This window comes from Lemur catta, chromosome 14 (genome assembly GCF_020740605.2).
Source record: "Lemur catta isolate mLemCat1 chromosome 14, mLemCat1.pri, whole genome shotgun sequence".
Classification (NCBI taxonomy): domain Eukaryota; kingdom Metazoa; phylum Chordata; class Mammalia; order Primates; family Lemuridae; genus Lemur; species Lemur catta.
This window is the reverse complement of record NC_059141.1, coordinates 46,763,993-46,785,746: the sequence shown is the minus strand read 5'-3', so window position 1 is coordinate 46,785,746 and position 21,754 is coordinate 46,763,993. Positions and strand designations below refer to the sequence as shown.

Below are 21,754 nucleotides of genomic sequence, written 5' to 3'. Positions count from 1 at the left end.
TTCTTCTGTTTGCTATGTTAAATCTTTCTTTCAGAAGAAATTCTATGTGTTCAATTTAGAGCCCCTTTCATAGTATTGACTTTCCTCAGCTGTTTGAAAGCCTTGCAATTTTACGGAGGTTGGCTCTGATTACAGGAGGTGTTTCTGGTGCTTGTCAGGGAGGGGCAGGCTGTAATTTCAGGTGAGGCATGTATTGTGTTCCAGCAGCAGCTCCTCCGTCCTCCTGTTCCGGCTTGCTATCTGGGACACCGCACTGCCTCCCCGGCACGCATTTGCTGCTCTGGCTTCTGTGTCAATTGGCTGTGTTTGCTGCTCAGCCCAAGCAGGGGGAGCAGGAGGCACAGCCTACACAGCTGCTCTGAATGTAGTTTCCAGACTAATCACCCTGACTCCCCCTGCACCCTCTTGCTTATTGTGTCTTTTGCCTCTGAGCGGCAGCACCCCCAGAAGAGTTCTTAGCTCCGCAGCAGTCCTCTCTGGGATATGATTTGGGCTTTGCATTTTCTTGTCAGTCAGGTTCCATCTGCTTAGAGGCAGATTTACTAGGAAACCAATGAAGCTTCAGGTTTCCTCACCTGCGTGGGTTCCCCTCCAAGGCCCTGTACCTAAGTGTGTATTCACAATTTTGCATTATTTATCTTAAAGAGGACCTCCCAGATTGTATACACTTTAGGGCCCACAAAACCTGGATCTGTCACCTCGGCATGCTTTATACCTTTGGGGGATTTCTAAAAATTTCAGGTCTATAGATGGCATTCTATACTGTTTTCCAGTTAGGTTTTGGGGTATTGGAAGGGAAGGTAGGCCATGTGCTCAGTTTACCACTCTGATATGATCCCCTTTTCACTGTTAAATTACATCTAACCATGGTCTCCATGTTACTAAATCAAATGATACTTTTCAGTTTGCATCTTACGTGATCTCTAATTAGTATTTAGAGTGCTTGAGTACTTATTCTTTCTTGAAGCAACTCTTCTTTATGACTGCCCCTGTTTGTTTCCTACCATTTGAGATGTTCCTTCCCAGTCTCCTTTAGGGGATTTTCCTCATCTATCCAAACTTTAAATCTTGGAATTGCTTTGCAGTTTGGTCTAGACAGGAGTGATACTTAAAATAATTGACAGTTGATTCAGAATGGATGCCTCCAACCAATCAGAAAGATGCAAACCATATACTGCCTCAAGGGCTATGCCAGTTGTACTGATTAAACATCACACTTGGGGCTTGTGGCCAATTCTCTTCTGACAAAAATACGAGAAAGAAAATACAAAAACGCAAAAGTTCTAAACAAAATATTAGCAAACCAAGTCCTGAAATATATAAAAATATAATAGATTATGACCAAATTGTGTTTATCCTGAGAATTCAAAATTATAAAAAAAATCAATATTCTTTATCAGGGTAAAGGAAAAAACCTATGATAATCTCAATAAATGCAGAAAAAGTGTTTGATAAAATTCAGCATCCATTCATCATTTTTTAAAATATTAATCTTCTAGACAAAAGAACTTACAACAAAATCTTACATAATATGTTGAAAAATGGAAAACATTCCCTTCAAGATCAGAAATAAGTCTAGAGCACCCAGGATCACCACTTCTGTTCAACATTGTACTGGAAGACTTATCTATCTCAAAAAGGCAAGAAAATGAAATATAAAATAGAGGACTGGAAAGGAAGAATACTCAAAAAAAAGTCCATTGAAGGAAGATTTCATGAATTTAGTGGTTGTTGAATGAGAAAAATTCCCCTAAGGAGAATTGTTTCATAAATTTAGCAAAGGTATAGAAATCAATTGTATTTTTATATATAACAAATATAGAATATAATTTTTTTAAAGTTACTATTTATAATAGCATAAGAAGGAGGTAGCTAAGAATAAAGCCAACCAAAGATTTGTAAGACCCAGAGAAAAGTTTACAAATCTTTATTGAAATATATTAAAAAATACCTAAAAAATAGAGAAACATATCATGCTCTGGAATATGAAAGCTCAATATTTTAAAGATGCCAAATTCTCCCTAAATTGATCCACAGATTCAATGTAATCCCCCAAATCTTATTAGATCTTTTAAATTTTTTGTGGAATTTGATGATTCTAAAATTTATATTGTAGAGCAAAAGAACAAAAAGAACCAATAATCCTTTAAATGAAAAAGTTGGAAACCAAGAACTGTGAAAAATCTATGGTAATGAGATAAATAAACCACAGGAAAAGAATAGAGAGGCCAGAACTAAACCCACACATTTATGGAATTTTGATTTATGCTGTAGCTGGCACTATATATCAGCAGGGGGAAGATGTACTCTTTCATATTGTGCTGGAATAATTGGTTATCCTATCTAAAAAAAATTGAAATAGGTCCACTGCTTTACATCATACACAAAAATCAAGTTTAAGTGGATTAAAAACTTAAATGTGGAAGGTAAATATAAAACTTTTAGAAGACAAGATACAAGATTACCTTTATGACTTTGGGGTTAGGAAGAATTTCTTAAATGAGACACAAACTATAAAAACCAAAATCATAAAGGAAAAATTAATTGACACTAAAGTTAAGAATATCTAATTATCAAAAGACACCATAGAGAAAATAAAAAGACAAACCAAGAGGAGAGGCTATTTTCATAATGCATATGTCATATGACTAGTATCCAGAATATTTAAAAAGTTTTATAAATCAATAGGAAATGAACAAACAACCCAATAGAAAAATGAGTAAAAGACATAAACAGGCCCTTCATAGAAAATGAACCCTGAATGATCAATAAACAAAGAAAAAAATTTTCAACCTCATTAGTAACTACAGAAATGAAAACTAAAACCACATGAGATAACACTTCACACCCATCAGACTAGCAAAATTTAAAAAATCTGGTTAAGTTTGGGCATCACAAGTTCAAAAATATGAAATCCCAAATCCTCCAAAGTCCAAAATGCTCCCAGGAAATGCTCATTGGAGCATTTCGGATGCTGAAGTCTCAGATTTGCGATGCTCAACCAATAAGTATAATGCAAATATTCCACAATCTGAAAACATCCAAAATCTGAAACACTTCTGCTCCCACGCATTTCAGATAAAGGATGCTTAACCTGTAATATAAATATTGGCAATGATGTAGAACAATCCAAAACTCTTATACAATGTTGATGTGAATGTAAATGGAAACGATTCCTTTGGAAAACAATTTGGTATTATTATTACATAAAGTTGAAGTTATACATATTCTGCCAGCAATTCCATGCCTAAACACACTCATGCACCAAGACAAACTTGTGTACCAGGAAAGTATATTAGAGCATTTATAGTACTATGGTTCATATTAGGAAAAAAAACTGGAAACAATCCAAATATGCATCAATAATATTCTAGTGATAGTAAAATACTATATAGCAATGAAAACAAGTGAATTAAAGTGACGTGTAACATGAATATACTTTTTAGGGGAAAAATTCAAGTAGCAGAAGAAAATAGACATTATGATTCTACTTACATAAAAATTTTAAAACATGTAAAAGTTACTAATATATTTAAAAAAACTTTTCATTATGGACACATTCAAACATACACAAAGTAGAGAGACTAGTATAATGAACCTCTATGCACACATTGCTTAGCTTCAACAAATTATCAGCAAATTGTCAGTTTATTAAAGTACAGATGGCCAAGCCTCATCCTTAGAGATCCTGATTCCGTGGGTCCAAGGTGTGGCCTGTGAATTTGCCTGTCCACCAAGGTCCCAGGTGATGCTGATGTTGCTGGTCTAGGGAACCATTTTGAGTAACTTGTTCTAGGAGATTCTCAGAATCTGGCCTCTACACCCTCTCTGGACTAATTTCAAACCATTCCTCCTTATTCTTTAGATTCTGGCAACATCATTCCTCCAATTCCTTAAATTCGACAATTACCTCGCTGCCTCAAGGGCTTCAGATTTTCTGCCCTCAGCCTGCAATGCTTTTTCCCCTACCCTACTTTGCTAGGCAAACTCCTAGCCATCAACCTACTCACAAGGTCCCTTTGCTACATGCTCCCTCCTTTATAACATTTATCATAATTGTAATCACATAATCATTTGTGGAATCTTTATTTATTATCGGTGTCCCTTCTAAGCCCCATGAAGTCAGGGAATTTGTCTGTCTTGTTCACTGCTTTCACTTTAGTGCCTACAACAGTATATCACACTTAAATAGGCACTTAATATTTGCTGGATGAAAGACTAATCAAGGTTTCTAGATTTTGCTAAAAAGTAGAAAGAAAAAGACCCTAAATAATATAGTATGAAATTTCTGTTTATCATTTAAGATATCCTTTTTCTTTATAACTATTTTGTTTCCTTTTTATATTCTTGGCACAGTACTTGTAGACAAATGTCTAGAAGTAGCAATAATAAAACTTGGCCATAGTGGGCATCAACAACTATAAAAGGCAAATTTGTGCTGCCTTCAAAGGTTGTGCACAAGCAAACAGAGCGTGACCTAGCTGTACATTCCTGGGAAAAGAATTTGGAGACAGGATACACAAAAGGATCATGGCTATTTGCTGTGAAGTCCCACAGACTCTTTCATCTGTGGGAAACACATGAATGTATTCCATTTTCTAGGACAACTCCTCCAGTGAAGCTATGTCCAAGATTAATAAGCTTTCAAAAACGCTGGTTTCAGTGATATAGGATCCCTATAGGGATCCTATAGGGATATAGGATCACTTCTACTTATAAAACAATTTCTACCCAATTAACTTGGAAATCAACAACATAAACAGAAATGATTTTTCACCTTGCTAAACTAGGGTGACAAGAACATGGATAAAATACTGATTACACACAGGAGCACACAGATACAAAGTTAGGCTTCAGTTGCCCAGTATACTTACTATATTTTCTTACTAAAATAGCAAGATGATACTGTCGTTATTATATTTTTTTTTTTGGAGACAGAGTCTCGCTCTGTTGCCCGGGCTAGAGTGAGTGCCATGGCGTCAGCCTAGCTCACAGCAACCTCAAACTCCTGGGCTTAAGCGATCCTACTGCCTCAGCCTCCCGAGTAGCTGGGACTACAGGCATGCGCCACCATGCCCGGCTAATTTTTTCTATATATATTTTAGTTGGCCAGATAATTTGTTTCTATTTTTAGTAGAGACGGGGTCTTGCTCTTGCTCAGGCTGGTCTCAAACTCCTGACCTCGAGAGATCTACCCGCCTCGGCCTCCCAGAGTGCTAGGATTACAGGCGTGAGCCACCGCGCCCGACCGATACTGTCCTTATTGACTATGATGTTTCTATTTAGCAAACCAAAATGTCTCATTATTTTATTATTTTAATGCATTTTTTAAAGGGAACCTCTGGATCAAAATCTGTGCTCCTGTGTCCTGTGGCAATGCCTCAGGAGTTTCAGCGGTGAGCAAGCAGGTAGGGCTCCAGGCGCCTCCACCCCACCCCTCTGCAAACCCAATAGCACCAATTTTACCTTAAAATGAAATCTGTGTGTGTGTGTGTGTGTAACATGTATTGGGGTAAAATGTAATAAGGCTTTTTTTTTGTGGGGGGGGGGAAGGGAAGAGTTACTGCTAAAAGAAGGAAAACATTACTCCACTCTAGCCCTGGACTGAACCACCAACTAGAAATTGGTTCCAAGTGTTGCTTGTGTTTACAATCCCTTTGTAATGACAGAGATATTGTGTCAGACTTTCCCAGCGTCCGAGTTACTCCCTGGAACGTTTCTAGCTCCAATACTCTCTTGTTTGACCTTCAGTGTGGCATATCCGACTGCCTATTGGATATGGTCCCTCTCTCCCAACAGACTCAAACCCTCATCAACTTCCTCCACAAATTAGCTACTTCTTTCACTTTCTCAGTCCTTGCCAGTGACCCCATCTTTCTTTCAGGTACTCAGCTCCATAAACCTGTGGAGTAAATTTTTTTACTCATCCTTCTTGTCTAGCCAGTCACCGAGTTCAGCTTGATTTCTTTTCTTCTAAATGTCTCTCACTAACGTCTTTTCTCCTCATTGCCACTGTACCCACCCATGTCTGACTTGCCTGGAATGCCTTCCACAGCTTCCTAAGTGGCCTTGTGGCTCCATTCTTTTCCGATTTCACTCATTCTTCCAGACTAATTCTCCTTAAATGCTCCCTTTTATCTTGTTACTTCCCTATACACAACCTTAAATAGTTTACTGTTTGTGTTGACACCGAGTCTGTGTTGCTTTCAAGGTTCTTCAAAGTCATCTGGCTCTACTCTCCTTTCCGGTTAGGTCAGTCTCCTCCCTGCCATATAAAAACATTATGTAAACACGTTGAGTTGACCTGTCCTGAAACGACCCACCCCTTCTGCCTACCTCTTTGACTCATCTCTAATCTTTCCTTATCTGATACCCATGTTCTTGGCACAACCAAGTACTTGTGGTTCCCTGAAAACACTTGCCTCTGGGCCTTTGCACCTGCTTTCCCCTTCCATCCTTGTTCTCCTCCACCTCCTGTGTTCATGCTTCCTTTATCCTGCACTCTAGGCAAAGTAACTCCCATCTTCCTTTGAGCCACCATTGCAGCTTATGCATACTTTTGTTATAGCCCTTATGATGCAATATTGTTGTGTTTTGATTACATGTCTGTCTGAGCTACCCTCTCAGAATAGTTTAGACTGGGTTTCAAAACTAGGTCCCTGACCTTCAATAGCTCACAATTGTTTCGTACTAACAGTGAATCACTTTGGTAACTCAATAGGTATTTGTTGAATGAATGAATGAATAAATCTCTACCTAAATCCTTTTCACTCTTCAAATTCAACTACAATCCCCCTATAGTTCTGAAGCCTTCTTTGATTTTCTAATCCTCTCTCTCTTCTCTGAAACCTGATAGTACTTATGGTTTGTACTATAAAAATTAGGTTAATTTCTTTAATTGGATGGGAAGCTTCTTGAAAGCAGGGACACGTATATATACTGTGTCTGTCATTGCATGGATTACAGTGTTGAGCACATAGTAAAAGCTAACTAAATATTTGCTTTCTAATTAGTTATATAAATTCTATGCTTAGGAAAATAATGATAGCTAACAATCTACCTGAAAAACTCTAATTTTTTTTCTTAATATAATTGCAGCCATGAAATTAAATACTAATTCATTCTGAAAGTATTTAGTGAATATCTACAAATTTCCTGGCATTAAACCAGTGGTTGGGATATAGGCATGAACCCTATCAGTAAAGAAATTCTTCCCAGGTAAAATTAATATTGCTACATGGAAGCTATATACATTTATTTCATTTTTAAATTTGTACATTTGTCAATTTTTAGTTGGTTGATTAAGTAGTTTTTGAATTTTCATAGTTTTTTTTTGTTTTTGAGGGAATGGGTACTTTATAGTCCTTCCTAATTGATCTTTCTCGGTGGTGCACTGAATTCGTTCTTCTATCTGAGATTGTCATGGTTGAGAAATGGGAGGATGAGTACTGAATAATCTGTTCTAATTTTTGGGGGGACGAATCTATGTCTAGAAACTAGTGGTTTGGACAAGACTACTTTAAGTTGTATGTAGACCATAACATGCGTGCTCACCAGCTTTCTCAGACTGACCAGGTGCCACAGCGTGGTATCTGTCACGGTGCTATAATGACATCTCGCTAGTGTTACTGACCAGAATCCCAGAGAGTGTCATCAGGCACATTTAGAGCAGAAGGGCAGACACTGCCCTGTGTGCTTCAGTTCCAACCCTTTGTCACATCTTAGGCCAACTGTCTCAGTCCTGATTTAAATCTAAGTTGAGTTTCTTGTTCTCCTCTTTCTTTATTCATTAGTTCACTCCACATTTCTAAGTGGCTACTATGGGCCAAAAGCTATGCTTAGTGCTCAAGATACAAAGGTAAAAACAACAGAATTCCTGCCCTCCAAGGAAATCAGTTGAATAACCTGATTGTAAAATGTATATGCCACCATAGAAATAATATTTAATATTGCCTTAGAAAAGCAAAATTCAATGTATAAATATGTCTTTGGGCCAGAATCCCTTGAATTAATTTGCATATATAAACAAAATAATATGAATACTATTAATATCTTATAGTATGAATATTATGTATGAAAAAGTTGAGGCCCTGTTTACATGTAGAGAATAGACATTAAATAGTGACGAAGTCATATTCTAGTAGTAATTGGGTAGTTAGGGAGGCAAAGTAACTTATAGGACTCTAAATACTAGTAATTCTCTACAAAAGTAATACAGTTCAACCACATTATTCACATATTATTTCATTATAGTATTAGAGGTAACAATTGTTTCCCTGGGGGCTAAGGCTGGTTCCAGGTTTTATGGGAGCTGAAGCTCATAAATGTGGAGGGCACCTTAAAAAAATAAAATTAGAGCACAAAATTAGGTGTAGCCTATGCAAGCAAGGAGCCCTGAAGCTTATATTTAATTGGCCTCACAGAAAAGCTAACCATGATAGGCACATAAAAGAAGAATGTCCTCTCCATCCATCAGTCATAGTGTTCATGAAGCTGATATCAAAAGTTTTTAGAGACAGGGTCTCACTCTCTCATCCAGGCTGGAGTTCAGTGGCATCATCATAGCTCACTACAGCCTCAACTCTTGGGCTCAAGAGATCCTCCCACCTCAGCCTCCCATGTAGCTGGGACTACAGGCGCACGCCACCACGCCCTGCTAATATTTGTACTTTTTGTAAAGATGGGTCTCACTATGTTACCCAGGCTGGTCTCGAACTCCTGGCCTCAAGTGATCCTCCCACCTCAGCCTCCTAAAGTGCTGGGATTACAGGCATGAGCCAGCACACCTGGCTTTCTTTAAAATTCAAAAGATACTGCCAGTATTCATTGAGTAGAGATCTTAAATACGTTCTTTTTCTAAGTTACAGACTGTAGAACTGTACTGTTCAATACTGTAGTCAGTGGCCATTTGTAGTTATTGGGCACTTGAAATGTGGCCAGTGCAACTAAAGAACCGAATTTTAAAATTATACTTAATTTTAATTAGTTTAAATTTAAAAACTGAAACTCATCTCGGTTATTGCAAAACTTTTAAGTAAGTTTGGAACAACTTGGATATATCAATCTACTTTTTCAATAATAAATTTTATGAAACCTAAATACAGATTAGGTTTTTCCTAGGAAAATTTAGCATCCAAATTGAGATGTGCTATAGTTGTAGAATCACACTAGATTTCAAATCTCTGCTATGATGAAAAGAATGCAAACTATCTTAATAATTCTTATATTGAACACATGTTGAAATGATGATATTTGTAATATATTGGTTAAATAAAGCATATTATTAACCTTAATTTCACCTAGTTATTTTTACCCTTTTTTTTTCTTTTTACCTTTTTAAAAAATGCGGTTAGTAGAAAACTTAAAATTACCTGCATAGCTGGGATTACATTTGTATTGGACGGAGCTGCCTTAGACACTGCTTTTCTCAAAGGGAGTATATAATTTTTGAAACCACACACTTAAAAAATAATACTTAGGAGGATCGTGGTAGATGGAAAGCAATGACCAAACATTACTAATGGGACATTTTTACCTTACTTGAGGTGGTGGAATTCCTACCACTATGCAATCCAACTGTACTCGGGTTCCTTCTGGAACTTCTCTGCTCCGTAACTTTTGAGTGAACCGGGGAGGCTGCCCCAGAGGTTCTTCATAGTACAAAGATGAAGGTGAAGACCCTGGGCTGGTGTCTGCACCAGCCGCCTCACTGGCAGCCTGCTCAGCTTCACGCCTCTTGGCTTCCTGCTGTTCAAGGGCGTGATTCACTTCATTATCCCTGGTATCCGCAGGGATAGGGATGGGAACAGAAGATCTTTCTCGTCTTTCTGACAGATCTGAGAAACTGGAGCTGTTTTCCTGCACAACTTTGTTTTGAGATTCCAATTTACTCTTGTGGTTTTTGCAGGCACGAGGTCTAATCCTTTTGGAGCTATGGGCTTTGAAAAGGGAGGATAGCTCTTCAATGAAGTCGGCAGCCTTATTTAAGAATACTTTTTTGGACTGGGTTTCAGAACAATACTGTGGCCTTTTTGCCTCCTGGGGCTTTTCTTTAGAGCTGGTAGGACTTCGAGGGTCATCCTGGCAGAAGTTAGGCTCAAAACTTGATTTAGGTGAGTGTTTCACCTGATCAGAAGAAAGCCATTTTCTAGTTTGAGCTTCCTCTGTTTTCTCCAAAGGGTCGTGGTTGATAGCCAGTCTTGCCAGATTGACACTTTCATCTAATTCTTCTTGGCTCAGAAAGGCTGAAAGATCTGGAAGGTCATCTTGGCCTCCTCCTTCTTCAGCAGCCCCAGAAGGACTGCCAAAATGGAAAGGGTTGGAGGAAGGTTCTGCTCGACTCCTCTCATTGTTCCCCCGATGTCTGGTTTCAGCTAAATAGCTCTCTCTTAGAAGCTGAGATATGGAAGTAGAAGCTTCAACACTGTCGTCTTGCATGCTGTCACAAAACAACAATAATAAAAAGTTCAGATCATTTCTAGGGAATGATAAGTCTATGTCTATTACAGTATAGTGGATTCTTAAGAACTTAGAGCTCAAAATTAAAAATTGCCTAATTTTAATACTTTTACAACATTTACCTTAAAGATTTAAAGATTACTCTCCAATTATAAAATAAATAGGAATTGAATGATGTGTCCCTGAGATTGAAAATAAAAACCTGGGTAATTACCACTTTATTAAATTCTTTAAATTTAAGTTCAATTGTGAAAGCTATGACATAACTATAGTAATATTAAATACAATATCTGAGCCTGATTTTGATAATATTTGTAAAGGCTTATTAGTTACAAAGTGCTTTCATACACAGAGATTTACTCTCCACCCTTTCCTCTTTACCTTGAATGTAATAAAATTATAGAAATTATAAGATATTGACAACACAATCTCATCTAGTTACTGAAAATACAGGCTTGATCTACCTCATAGAAAATAAATAATTCTTTTGGTTTCTGATAAGCTTGTTAGAGACAAGCTGTTTATTTATTTATTTATTTTTTGAGACAGAATCTCACTCTGTTTCCCGGGCTAGAGTGCCATGGCATCAGCCTAGCTCACAGCAACCTGAAACACCTGGGCTTAAGCAATCCTTCTGCCTCAGCCTCTTGAGTAGCTGGGACTACAGGCATGTGCCACCATGCCTAGCTAATTTTTTCTATATATTTTCAGTTGTCCAGCTAATTTCTTTCTGTTTTTAGTAGAGATGGGGTCTCACTCTTGCTGAGGCTGGTCTCGAACTCAAGACCTCGAGCGATCCTCCCGCCTCAGCCTCCCAGAGTGCTAGGATTACAGGTGTGAGCCACCACACCTGGCCAGAGACAAGCTGTTTAAATTCAATGTTGTTATTAGGCTCAAACTGCTCTTGAAAACTATGATTTAGCCTCTTCACATAAGGTCACAAAGATATGAATTAGAGCCTAGATTTTAAAAAATCTCTTAAATTAACAATGGTTAAGAGATGATATGGGAGATACAGGACTGTAGTTCTTGGCAGGAGATTGTTCACTGTGTATCTTTCCTAGCTTTTGAATTTTAATAATATGAATATATTACCTGGTAGATGTATTTATTACTATTATTTTTTTTACAGACAGGGTCTCACTCTTTCACCCAGGCTGGAGTGCAGTGGCATTATCATAGTTTACTTGGGCCTTGGTCAAACTCCTGGGCTTGAATGATCCTCTCACCTCAACCTCCTGAGTAGCTAGGACTACAGACACACCAGCACACCTGACTAATTTTTTAAATTTTTTGTAGAGGTGAGGTCTCACTATGTTGGCCAGGCTGGTCTTGAACACCTGACCTCAAGCTATCCTCCTGCCTCAGCCTCCCAAATTGCTGGGATTATAGGCATGAGCCAACACTCCCGGCTATATTACCTATTCAAAAAAATAAATATTTTTAAAGTCTTAAGAGAATTGTACAATAATGCAAACCAATTTTATATTATTAATATTATATCCATTTATTCATTCAAACATTTACTAGAGGGATGGCAAACTTGTGACTCATAGGCTGTTACTCCTCTCTCTCATCCTTAAAAGATGCAGCTCACTGATTATAGCCACTCTTCCCATTGACCTTGACTTTCTTAACACTCTACTCCTTCAGCCACCATCAGTCAGTCAGAGATGGTAGTAGAGCTGAAGACTATTTGCTATTCTTGGCTACTATGTGCGGGGCCTTGTGCTGGGAAGGTGGACAAGAAAGTCATCTCCTAAATCTTTCCTGGCTTTAAGATTCTATGACAGAACTTATTTTAGTTCATTCATCTCCTTTCGCTTACACGCTAGCCTCATGATATCACATATATAAGGCTTCCTAGGAACTACCCTAGATCCCAAACTTCCAGAATGCTACCTAAAACTAACCTTTAAATTGGCAAAGTAGGTAGTCACCTAGAGAGGGAAGTTAGAGATGGCTGAAAGGATCACCTACAGTAAAATGTTTTTTCCACCTACTTGCCCCAGCTTGAGATTGTCCCTACTAAAGCCACTTATTTGGTTAAAGTCTATGTGGTGTCTTTAAAAAAGATTAATCTAAAATGCAAAGGTGTTGGATGAGGGCAAAGATTTATCTACAGAGATGTTCATCATAGTATGGATGATAATATTAAAAAATTGGCACCATGTCTAATAAGAAATTACTTAATTAAATTATGAGATACTCATTAAATAGAACTATATGGCTATTTTGAATTTCATAGAACAGTGAATAATATACAATACAGTATATAGAAATGTAATTGATACCCCAGTGGAAAGTTGTTCTCATTTCTGCATCAACCATGTGGAAGAACAGTTAATGATATATGAAATAAGGAGCAAAATGCTATTTGAAAATATAATTAATATACTAACTGAAAATCCTCATTTGTAAATCAACTATTTCTTTAGTTTACGTTTTTGTATATTTTAGATGGGAGGGGGAAAATTAAGTGCCTTATAAATCAGGATGGCCTGCTGTCATCTACTAATTGGACATTACTGCATATTGTGTTTTAATGTTACTTTGTCTTTAACTCTTTTTTTTTTTTTTTTTTTTTTTTTTTTTTTTTTTTTTTTTTTTTTGAGACAGAGTCTCACTTTGTTGCCCGGGCTAGAGTGAGTGCCGTGGCATCAGCCCAGCTCACAGCAACCTCAGACTCCTGGGCTTAAGCGATCCTACTGCCTCAGCCTCCCGAGTAGCTGGGACTACAGGCATGAGCCACCATGCCCGGCTAATTTTTTTGTATATATATTTTTAGTTGGCCAGATAATTTCTTTCTGTTTTTAGTAGAGACAGGGTCTCACTCTTGCTCAGGCTGGTCTCGAACTCCTGACCTCGAGCGATCCACCCGCCTCGGCCTCCCAGAGCTAGGATTACAGGCGTGAGCCACCGCGCCCGGCCCCTGTCTTTAACTCTTTATTTTCAGATGACTTTTATCTTGAGGCAACATGGAATGAACATTGGCCTTGGAATCAGATAGATTTGATTTCAAATTCTGGCTTCACCTCTTAGCAGTTGGGTGGCTTTGAGAAATTTACTTAAGTTCTCTGAGCTTTGATTTCTTCATTTGTAAAACATGGATAATATTTATTTCCCAGGGGAGTGAGGATTAATAACATTATAAAGGCAAAGTCCTTAAAACAGGGCCTACTACTACAATGGGTACTCAACTGATGTTAGTGAAAAACAGTACTTTGATGAAGGTGATGTTAATGTTTAAGAACTTTCAAAAAGTTTGTCTATGGTGGAAATGGAAAAGAAAATCCTCATTTAAGTAATCACTGCTCTCTGCATCTAGTTGTTTGTTTTTAAAGAAAAGAAGCCAATTGAGGTGTTAATATGTGCCTGTTCTTGTGCTTATGGTCATGAGAAATTATTAAGATAACAAAACTTTCAGGTATTTAAAATAAAAAATATTTTTAATGTTTCAATGTAGTATTTATGACCTAATCTTTGGTGTTAGAACTGGTTCAAATCCTAGTTCTGACACTTCCTAACTTCCTATTATAAACTTAAAAGTTTAACCTTGACAAGCCTCAGGTTACTCATCTGTAAGACAGGGATAATAGCAGTAGCCATCTCATAAGCTGAAGTGATGATTAAATCTGCTTAGCATTTAGTAAACATTCAACAAATGGTAGTTACTATTACAACAATAATAATTATTATTATATAACGACTACGGCCACATATCATGGTCTCTATTTTATACTGATACCTTTGGGCATATTTCTCAACTTATGTCAACTCAGCACAACTTTTCTTTAGGCTTTAAGAAGACTCTGTAGTTGGTAATATCATATGGAATAAACTCATTTTTAGTTATAATCTGAGGCATTGACTAGAGAATTGACAAAAATTTTCAAGAATTGACAAGCTAAGAAATGGAGGTAGAACTAGTGAAGCAGCTTAATCCAAGGAAAAACTTTGAAGAGAAACTGAACGCTTGATTTGTAATTAATTCAGCACATCTATATTCTACTGAAATACTCACAGTCTCATGAATGAACTGTGCTGACTTCAGATCTTTGTACATATCTCTTTGCTTGGGCTGCTCACTGTTCCCACATCTCTTCACTATCTTACCAGACCTAGTTCTACACGATCTTCAATTCCTAGTGGAGACATCACTGCTCTGGAATTTCTTCTCTTCCCTGGGTTGAGAACCTCTCCAATGTGCTCTCAAAACTCACTGTCCTTAACATAGTCCCAAACACAGCACTTATCAGAAAATATCAAATTTGTCTCTTTACTTTTCTGTCTCTTTCACTTTGTTTTGAATACCATCATCTCTGCATACATAGGACCTAGAAGGGAGTCAGTAAATATCTGTTGAATTCTTTTGTTTATTAGAATTTCCTGCTAAATATATTGTTCATCTTTTATTTTTAATTGCAGGGTAAAATAGGACAGATAAAGGAAGACAAAGAAAACTTCCAGACACACAAAATAAACATAAACTAGTAAAGGCAAGTCATAACTTTAAGGTGACTTTCAAATGAAAATTTATTTATGGTAGATAAAATGACCAAAATTATGCTTTGCTTTCATACCAAAAATTTCAAAGAGCCTCTGATTTATAATCAGAAAACCTGGTTTTGAATTCCAGCTCCAACACTAGATTACTTTGTTATTTCCACTTAATGCATCTGACTCTCAATTATCCTCATCTATCAAATAGAATAACAGTTCTATCTTTGAGAGTTCTCAGATGAAAATGCATTTATAAATTGTTAAACTGATAAATATTAGCTAAAACAGGAAATATGAAGATGTAGCATTTTCTCTTCCAAGTATTAATTTTAAAACTTTCTCCTTTAAGCATTACTTGTAAAACTACCTGTTACAAAATTTGTACTTTAAAAAAGCCAAAGTGCTATTATAGATAACCTAGGTTTCATTCATTCATCCAGTAAATATTTATTGAGCATCTGCTATGTGCCAGTCACCATTTTAGGCACTGTGGATTCAGTGGTGAGCAAAAGACAAAGTCTCTGCCTTCATAGACCTGACATTCTAGTGGGGGGAAATAGCAATGTTAAGAAGAAAAATAAACTAGGAAAAGGGAATAGAGAATAACAGGGAAAGGAGGAAGGCATGTTATTTTTGCAAGGTAAGTCAACCACATCTTCTAATGCAGTGGAGAAGTTAGCCGTGTGACCATCTAAGGGAAAGAATGTTCCTGATTGGGGAAAAAATAAGTGTCAAGGCCTGAAGAGGTGAGTGGTGTGTTGAGCCAGGAAGAGAGTGAAAAAGAAGAGTGGAAGAAAATGAGGTCAGAAAAGTACAAGATCAGATCATGTAAGCCCTTGCTGATCATGGGAAGGACTTCAAATGTTATTAAGCATGTGAATGGAAAACCATGTTGAAGTCTTAAGAAGCAGATGACATGGTTTTGAAAAAGTTCAATCATGGCTCCCCTGCAAAGAATCAAATTAAGGGGGGAGAGTTGAAAGCGAACAGATCAGTTAGGAAGCTATTGCAATATTCTATGCACAAGATGATGGTGGCTTGGATCAATGCGTGGTAGGAGGGGGAGGTGGCAAGAAATGGTCAGATTAGAGATATCCTTAAAAGTAGAGCCAATAGGATTTGCTGATGGGTTGAAAGTGGAATGTGAGAGAAAGAGCTGAGTCAAAGGTCACTCCAATATTTATGGCCTAAGCAACTGGGTGATTGGTGGAATCATTTGCCCAGATGAGGCAGGAGCAGGTTTCAGGATAGGAATATCATCAGTTCTCTTAGACATTTCAACCAGGGTGTTCAGAGTGACACTTGGCTTTGTTCCCTCTTTTCTGTTTCTTACAAAATTGAAACTTAGGTTTTACGCTACTTTCAAAATAAGAATGAGTAATTGCCCTTGAAAACAGATCATGGCATTGGTGAAAGGGTACCAGGCTGGAAATGAAACAATTAATGTCGCATGAATCATCAAGACAGACTTTAGTAAATCATGTAAACTAATTTGGTCACATAGATTATTGAACTTCCTTTACTTTACTAAATATCTCTATTTTTTTCCCTAGGATTTTTCCTGAAAACAGGATCTGTCCTAAGAACTTGTTGAAAATGTAAGTTTGGCTGATAAAAACAAATCTTGATGCTCATACCTTTGGGCATATTTCTCAACTCATGTTAGCTCAGCACTACTCTTCTTTAGGCTTTAAGAAAACCCGGTTGGTGGGAATATCATATGGAATAAACTCATTTTTTACCTATAATATGAATATGTAAACTGAGGCAATGACCAGAGAATTGGCAAAACTTGGTATTAAACAACTTGAATTCAAACATAAATACTGAAGCTGTCTGGCTGTGAAGTATCATTAGATATTTAAATGAGAAAAAAGTCTGGGAGGGAGGAATACCAAGATCTTGGTCAAAGGGAACAAAGTTTCAGTTAGGCAGGAAGAATAAGCTCAGAGATCTATTCATGCCATTTTACGGCATGGTGACCATAGTTAATAATAATGTAGTATATTTTTGAAAATGTCTAAGAGAATAGATCTTAAATGTTCTCACCAAGAAAATGATAAGTATGTGAGGTGATGGATATGTTCATTAGATTGACTTAATCATTGCGCAATGTATACATATATCAAAACATTACATCAAAACATTACATCACAACATAAATATAGGAGGCTGTCCAGGAAGTATCCAGCCATGTAATATGAAAATTACACATTAACAATGGCTGGATACTTCCTGGGCAGCCCTTGTACACAATTTTTTAAATCAATTAAACCTTAATAAAGCTGAAAAAAGAGAAACATCTTTTCTATATGTGTCTTTAAACACTGCTCTGCATTCACTATGGTGTGGAGAATACATTGTTAAAAAAAACTAAAAAACTTCCACGAAACCCAAATCTGGTTTCTGGGTCAACACAAAAATAGTCTAATAGTAAATGATTATTTGTAAAGAGACCAGAATAGGAAAAGATAAGGAATGTTTAAGGAACTCACCTAAAACCTAGGATAAGCAGAACTGCCCTGCTTACTTCACAGCTTTGTTTGTGAATGAACTTTAAAAATGTAGAGCACTGTGCAAATTTAAGATAATCCTTTTCTGTTGATGTGTAATTACTATGCTTTTTAGGGGAAGAATAATCTTTAAAAATTAGTCTTTTCTCCCTCTCTTTAATGACAATATTGACCTGTTGCTTTTGCCTTCTTACATCCTATGATATCACACAAGAGAAGTCTCTACATCCTTTCTTTTGGAGAAACCAAATCCCAGTACCTAGGGACCAGTTCTGTGTGCAGATCATGTTTTTAAATTTGGCTTCAGGTGGAATGTACTTTGTACACTGTCTGTTACAATATCAATCCTCTCACTGTTACAGTGATCATTCCCATCCTAGTTTTCTCTCTAGTCTGTTTTTAGCGTGAATGATGCTAAAAATAGTTTAATAAATTAGTATATAATGCATTACCAGAGTGAGAATTTGATGAATATGGAAATGATATGTCAATAATAATATGGAAATAATATAAGACCCATTCTCTCAAAGAGGTTTCAGTTTGATGGAGGAAAAAACAGTAGACAGAGGTAAATACAGACAAATGTATATTTTAGAAGAGAATATTGAAATGAAAAGGCAGAGTAAAGATGATGCGTAGGAGAATTAATGGAAATCTGTTTAACTAGGGATGTTCCTTCAAGGGCAGAGGGTTAAAGGAATGAAAAGATTTTTAGATAATAGGCCAAAGGTGAGTAGGCCATTCTCTTATTATTGTTTTTTTAATTATTATTTTTAAGCCATTCTGTATAGAAAAGCATTATTATTGTTTTAATAGAAGGTAGGAAAGAAAGTAAAGATTTCTTCTGAGTGGGAGAAAAAGGTATGAGCTACTATGAAACATACTATGTATGTTTTTGTATACAGAAGAGGATAAACATGTAGGGAAGCACTAGTATAAAGGATACTGATGCCAGAGCCCAAAGTTACTATTTAATCTGAAAGACAACAAAGAAATTGAGTTATTCTGCATTAACTCAATGATTTCTTATTTTTAAATAAGAAAAAAAATTAACATTTCATCCTTCTTCAGCCTCTTACTATTTGGGTTAATTTTTTTTTTTTTTTGGTGATTAAGGACTTGGAAAAAAGACACTTTCCCTAATTAAACTGATATAATATGTTTGGTAGATTGAGAGAAGAGTAGGTCCCCCAAATAGGCTTGGGATCTCAAGATCAAGTTCTAGTTCAAACGCGTGGTTGGAAGGCTCTGTTGAGCTCCTCCCTGAATGTGGAGGGCATTGTGACTCCAACAGGAAGTCCATGTACCAGGCACCCTGTACAGAGCTTGTCAAGGTGACTGGTTATACATGAGCTCTGAGAACTCTTTAGTGACTGCAAGTAAATAGTCACACCAACTTTTGTTTCCATCAAAAATATATCTACTGAAAATAAATTCTTGAATTTCTAAATAGACCATTCTGTCTGTACCTGGGTTATTCCCTTTAAGCAAATGCACAGTACTCTAGTAGTTTTAAAACCACTGGGTCAACTATGAAGCACCATAGAAATTTAAGAAAATATCTTTGTGGTGCTTGATTCTTTTTCATCCCCTGTGAGAGGGAAAAATCTGTTAAGAAAACTCTTTCAATTTTCTAACTTGTTATAGGTAGTAACACCATGAGACCAGCAATGGTTTTGTCAAATCTCAATGTGAATGAAAGAAATTAATTATTCTGGGGTTAGCTGTACCATATGTTGTATATTTTCAGGTTGGTGAGCTGAGTCCATTATTCCTATTGTGTATAGGAATTAACTGTTGAAAAATTGAGCTCTCACCTTTTCATAGACTCACATTAGTTCATTAAAGCCCTTTCAAAATGGAACCTGATTTGCCGGCTGTCTCATTTCTTCAAAAATAAATTTGCAGAAACTACTTTTGTGAATTCCAAAACCAGCTAGTATAAAAACTCTTTCAGTTTCTTGTGTCCCTGAATTGTGGCTCTGAGTGTCCCACTGAATGTGCCCTTGCAAGGACATTGTAATAGAAATATGTAACAGAATCTATATTATAAATTATCTATATATGGAAAAGTAAGTCTTCCTATATGGAAGACTGAGGTTTTAACACACTATTATGAGTTCTAATAGCATTAGCCATATGCTATAAGTGGGAATAGAGACACATTTCCAGAATTTGGATAGTGTCCAACTGTTTGTTTCATAGTCCATTACTGTAAGATTCTGTAAGGCCTATAATTTTGTCTCTTGACATCTCTGCAAGTATAGTGTCCATATATTTCAGATTTCCTGGGATGGCCTTGATTTCAAATATTTTGATTGTGGTCAAATCATATGTCAAACAGTATATCTTAATTTTTATTTTTAAATATATGTTTATTATAGTTATAAGTATAGGCATTATCAATTTCTTAGAAAAGGACTATGAGTTTTATGTGAACTTAAGAGTTATTATTAAGGAGAGACAATAAAGTTATGACAAATTTTTAATTTAGAGCTTGTAGAATTCATTTCATTATTGCTAAGGTGAAAGTAATTGAATCATAATTTTTTGAGGAAGAAACCTGGATAATTGTTTTGTTTCTTTTAAGCTGAATGATGCTAGTATCTTTCATAAGTATTTAAAGATATGTTGATAAGATAATACAATTTCTTAATGCCATTACTGTAATGTTCACTTTTGTGGACTGGAAATACAGAACAATTCATCTTATCTCTTTCTTTGCTTATACAGTTTTTAAAATATAATTCAAGATGTGCATCTAATTACTGCTAATAGTGCAATGTACCAGGCCAAACATTTGCCACTGACTGTCAAGTGTCTTTCTGATGCAGCTGAAAAGGGGGGTGGGGAGAGAGAGAGGGAGAGACAGAGAGAGAGAGAGAGAGAAAGGAGAAAGAAAGAGCAATGTCCCTTGAGCAAGACTTTCTGCAGCTGTTGTGTACATTAATCCAGGGAGCAGATCTCCCAACACTAAATATAGCAAGCATATCTTTTTACATGACAAAAAAAATTTTAAATGAAAGTCTAACTATGGAGTCATATCATTTTAGATTTGATTTCCTTTAAAAAAGGAAATAGGCATTGTACACATATTCTCTATGCAAACATTATTTTAATAAATGAATGTGTGGAAAATGCCAATGATATGAGCAACATGTCACAACTTCCCCTGTTGAGCTATTTTTCCTTGGGACTCAAATCAGTTGTGATCTCTGTGAATCTCATCAATCCCCTCCAAAATCTTTACATGTAAAACACTTTATTTTTCATTTAATTCTGTGTCCTATCATATATAATTAGAAAGTTATCCTAGGTTTCATTCTAAGCAACAGTAATTAGCTCTGAAATATCCCTTTTTCCATTGTCAGTGCCCTGTTATCAAAACACACTTGTGAACTTAAATCTGGATATTACCTTTCTTTTTTTAGTTGACCCAGATGAGGATGTCCAACCCAGGCACTCCACTGCGATGATAATTATCCAGGGAGAACTTTTAGATGAAAGCACAGGAGAAAAGGAAAATTCTTCACGCCCTTGGAAATAGAGAGTAGTCGTCCATAGAGAGTGAGGAGTTAACCTTAGTTTCAGTGAAGATGGCTGTAAGAAGCTGGACAACCTGTCACCACCGGAGCCAGAGCATTTGTCAGCTCACAGGTCCCAAGTTATTTTGAGCTGTATAAACCATGTGCCTGTGAAACATTCCACCTGATTGGACAGGAGAAAACTGAGCAAAGGGATTCCATAGCAGGACAGCACCTATGGGGGCTGGTGGTCAATTGATTGTTCTATCTATAGAATTTTACTTATACCTAGAGGCCCAAGCTGCTTATCGATTTGTTTTGAGTTAATACTAAATGCATTATACTACATTCCATCTGTCCAAAAATGACATTATTTTTAAAATGTATGAAAATTTTTAATTTTTAAGATCTTTAATTTTAATTGATGGGCAATTTACTCTCATTTAATCACTGATATATTTTAGGAAGTTTGGCTATGAAAAGCCAATACGAAACTGAGGTCTAAAAAAAGCTGAGAGCTTTTTTTGAACTGTTTGTCAAAAGGCTAAGCAAAAGCAGAGAAGATAAGTAATATTAAAATTTCCTGATTAGATATCACAGGGAAAATGGAGAGGAAAACCCTATCAGCCTGAGAATAAATCCAGGAACAAACTTTTTCAGAAAAAATAAATCACATACTATTTAAAAGTCAAAACAACTATACAATATAATACATCACAATGCCTATTCATGTGTTAGTACCTGGGGATAAATTCT

The 21,754-nt window shown here is 36.5% G+C and overlaps 1 protein-coding gene and 1 long non-coding RNA gene across 4 annotated transcripts in view; one reads left to right on the top strand and one right to left on the bottom strand.

The window, feature by feature from the left end:
• The window catches only part of MYPN (myopalladin), a 94,630-nt gene that overhangs the window by 57,286 nt on the left and 15,590 nt on the right, over positions 1 to 21,754 (bottom strand). The window contains exons 1-2 of one of the 3 annotated variants that reach the window (XM_045567990.1): positions 20,892 to 21,376; positions 9,536 to 10,438 (exon numbers count right to left, since the gene is read on the bottom strand). In XM_045567990.1, coding sequence (XP_045423946.1) covers positions 9,536 to 10,437 — 902 coding nt within the window. In that variant the 5' untranslated portion in view covers position 10,438; positions 20,892 to 21,376. Of the gene's footprint in view, positions 1 to 9,535; positions 10,444 to 20,891; positions 21,377 to 21,754 lie in introns of those variants that run through there. The other 2 variants (XM_045567991.1, XM_045567992.1) reach the window with 2 other exon arrangements.
• LOC123649805 overlaps positions 5,370 to 21,754 on the top strand; it is a 28,311-nt gene continuing 11,926 nt past the window's right edge. The window contains exons 1-2 of the long non-coding RNA XR_006739147.1: positions 5,370 to 5,408; positions 16,515 to 16,559. This is a non-coding gene — a long non-coding RNA (uncharacterized LOC123649805). The remainder of the gene's footprint in view (positions 5,409 to 16,514; positions 16,560 to 21,754) is intronic.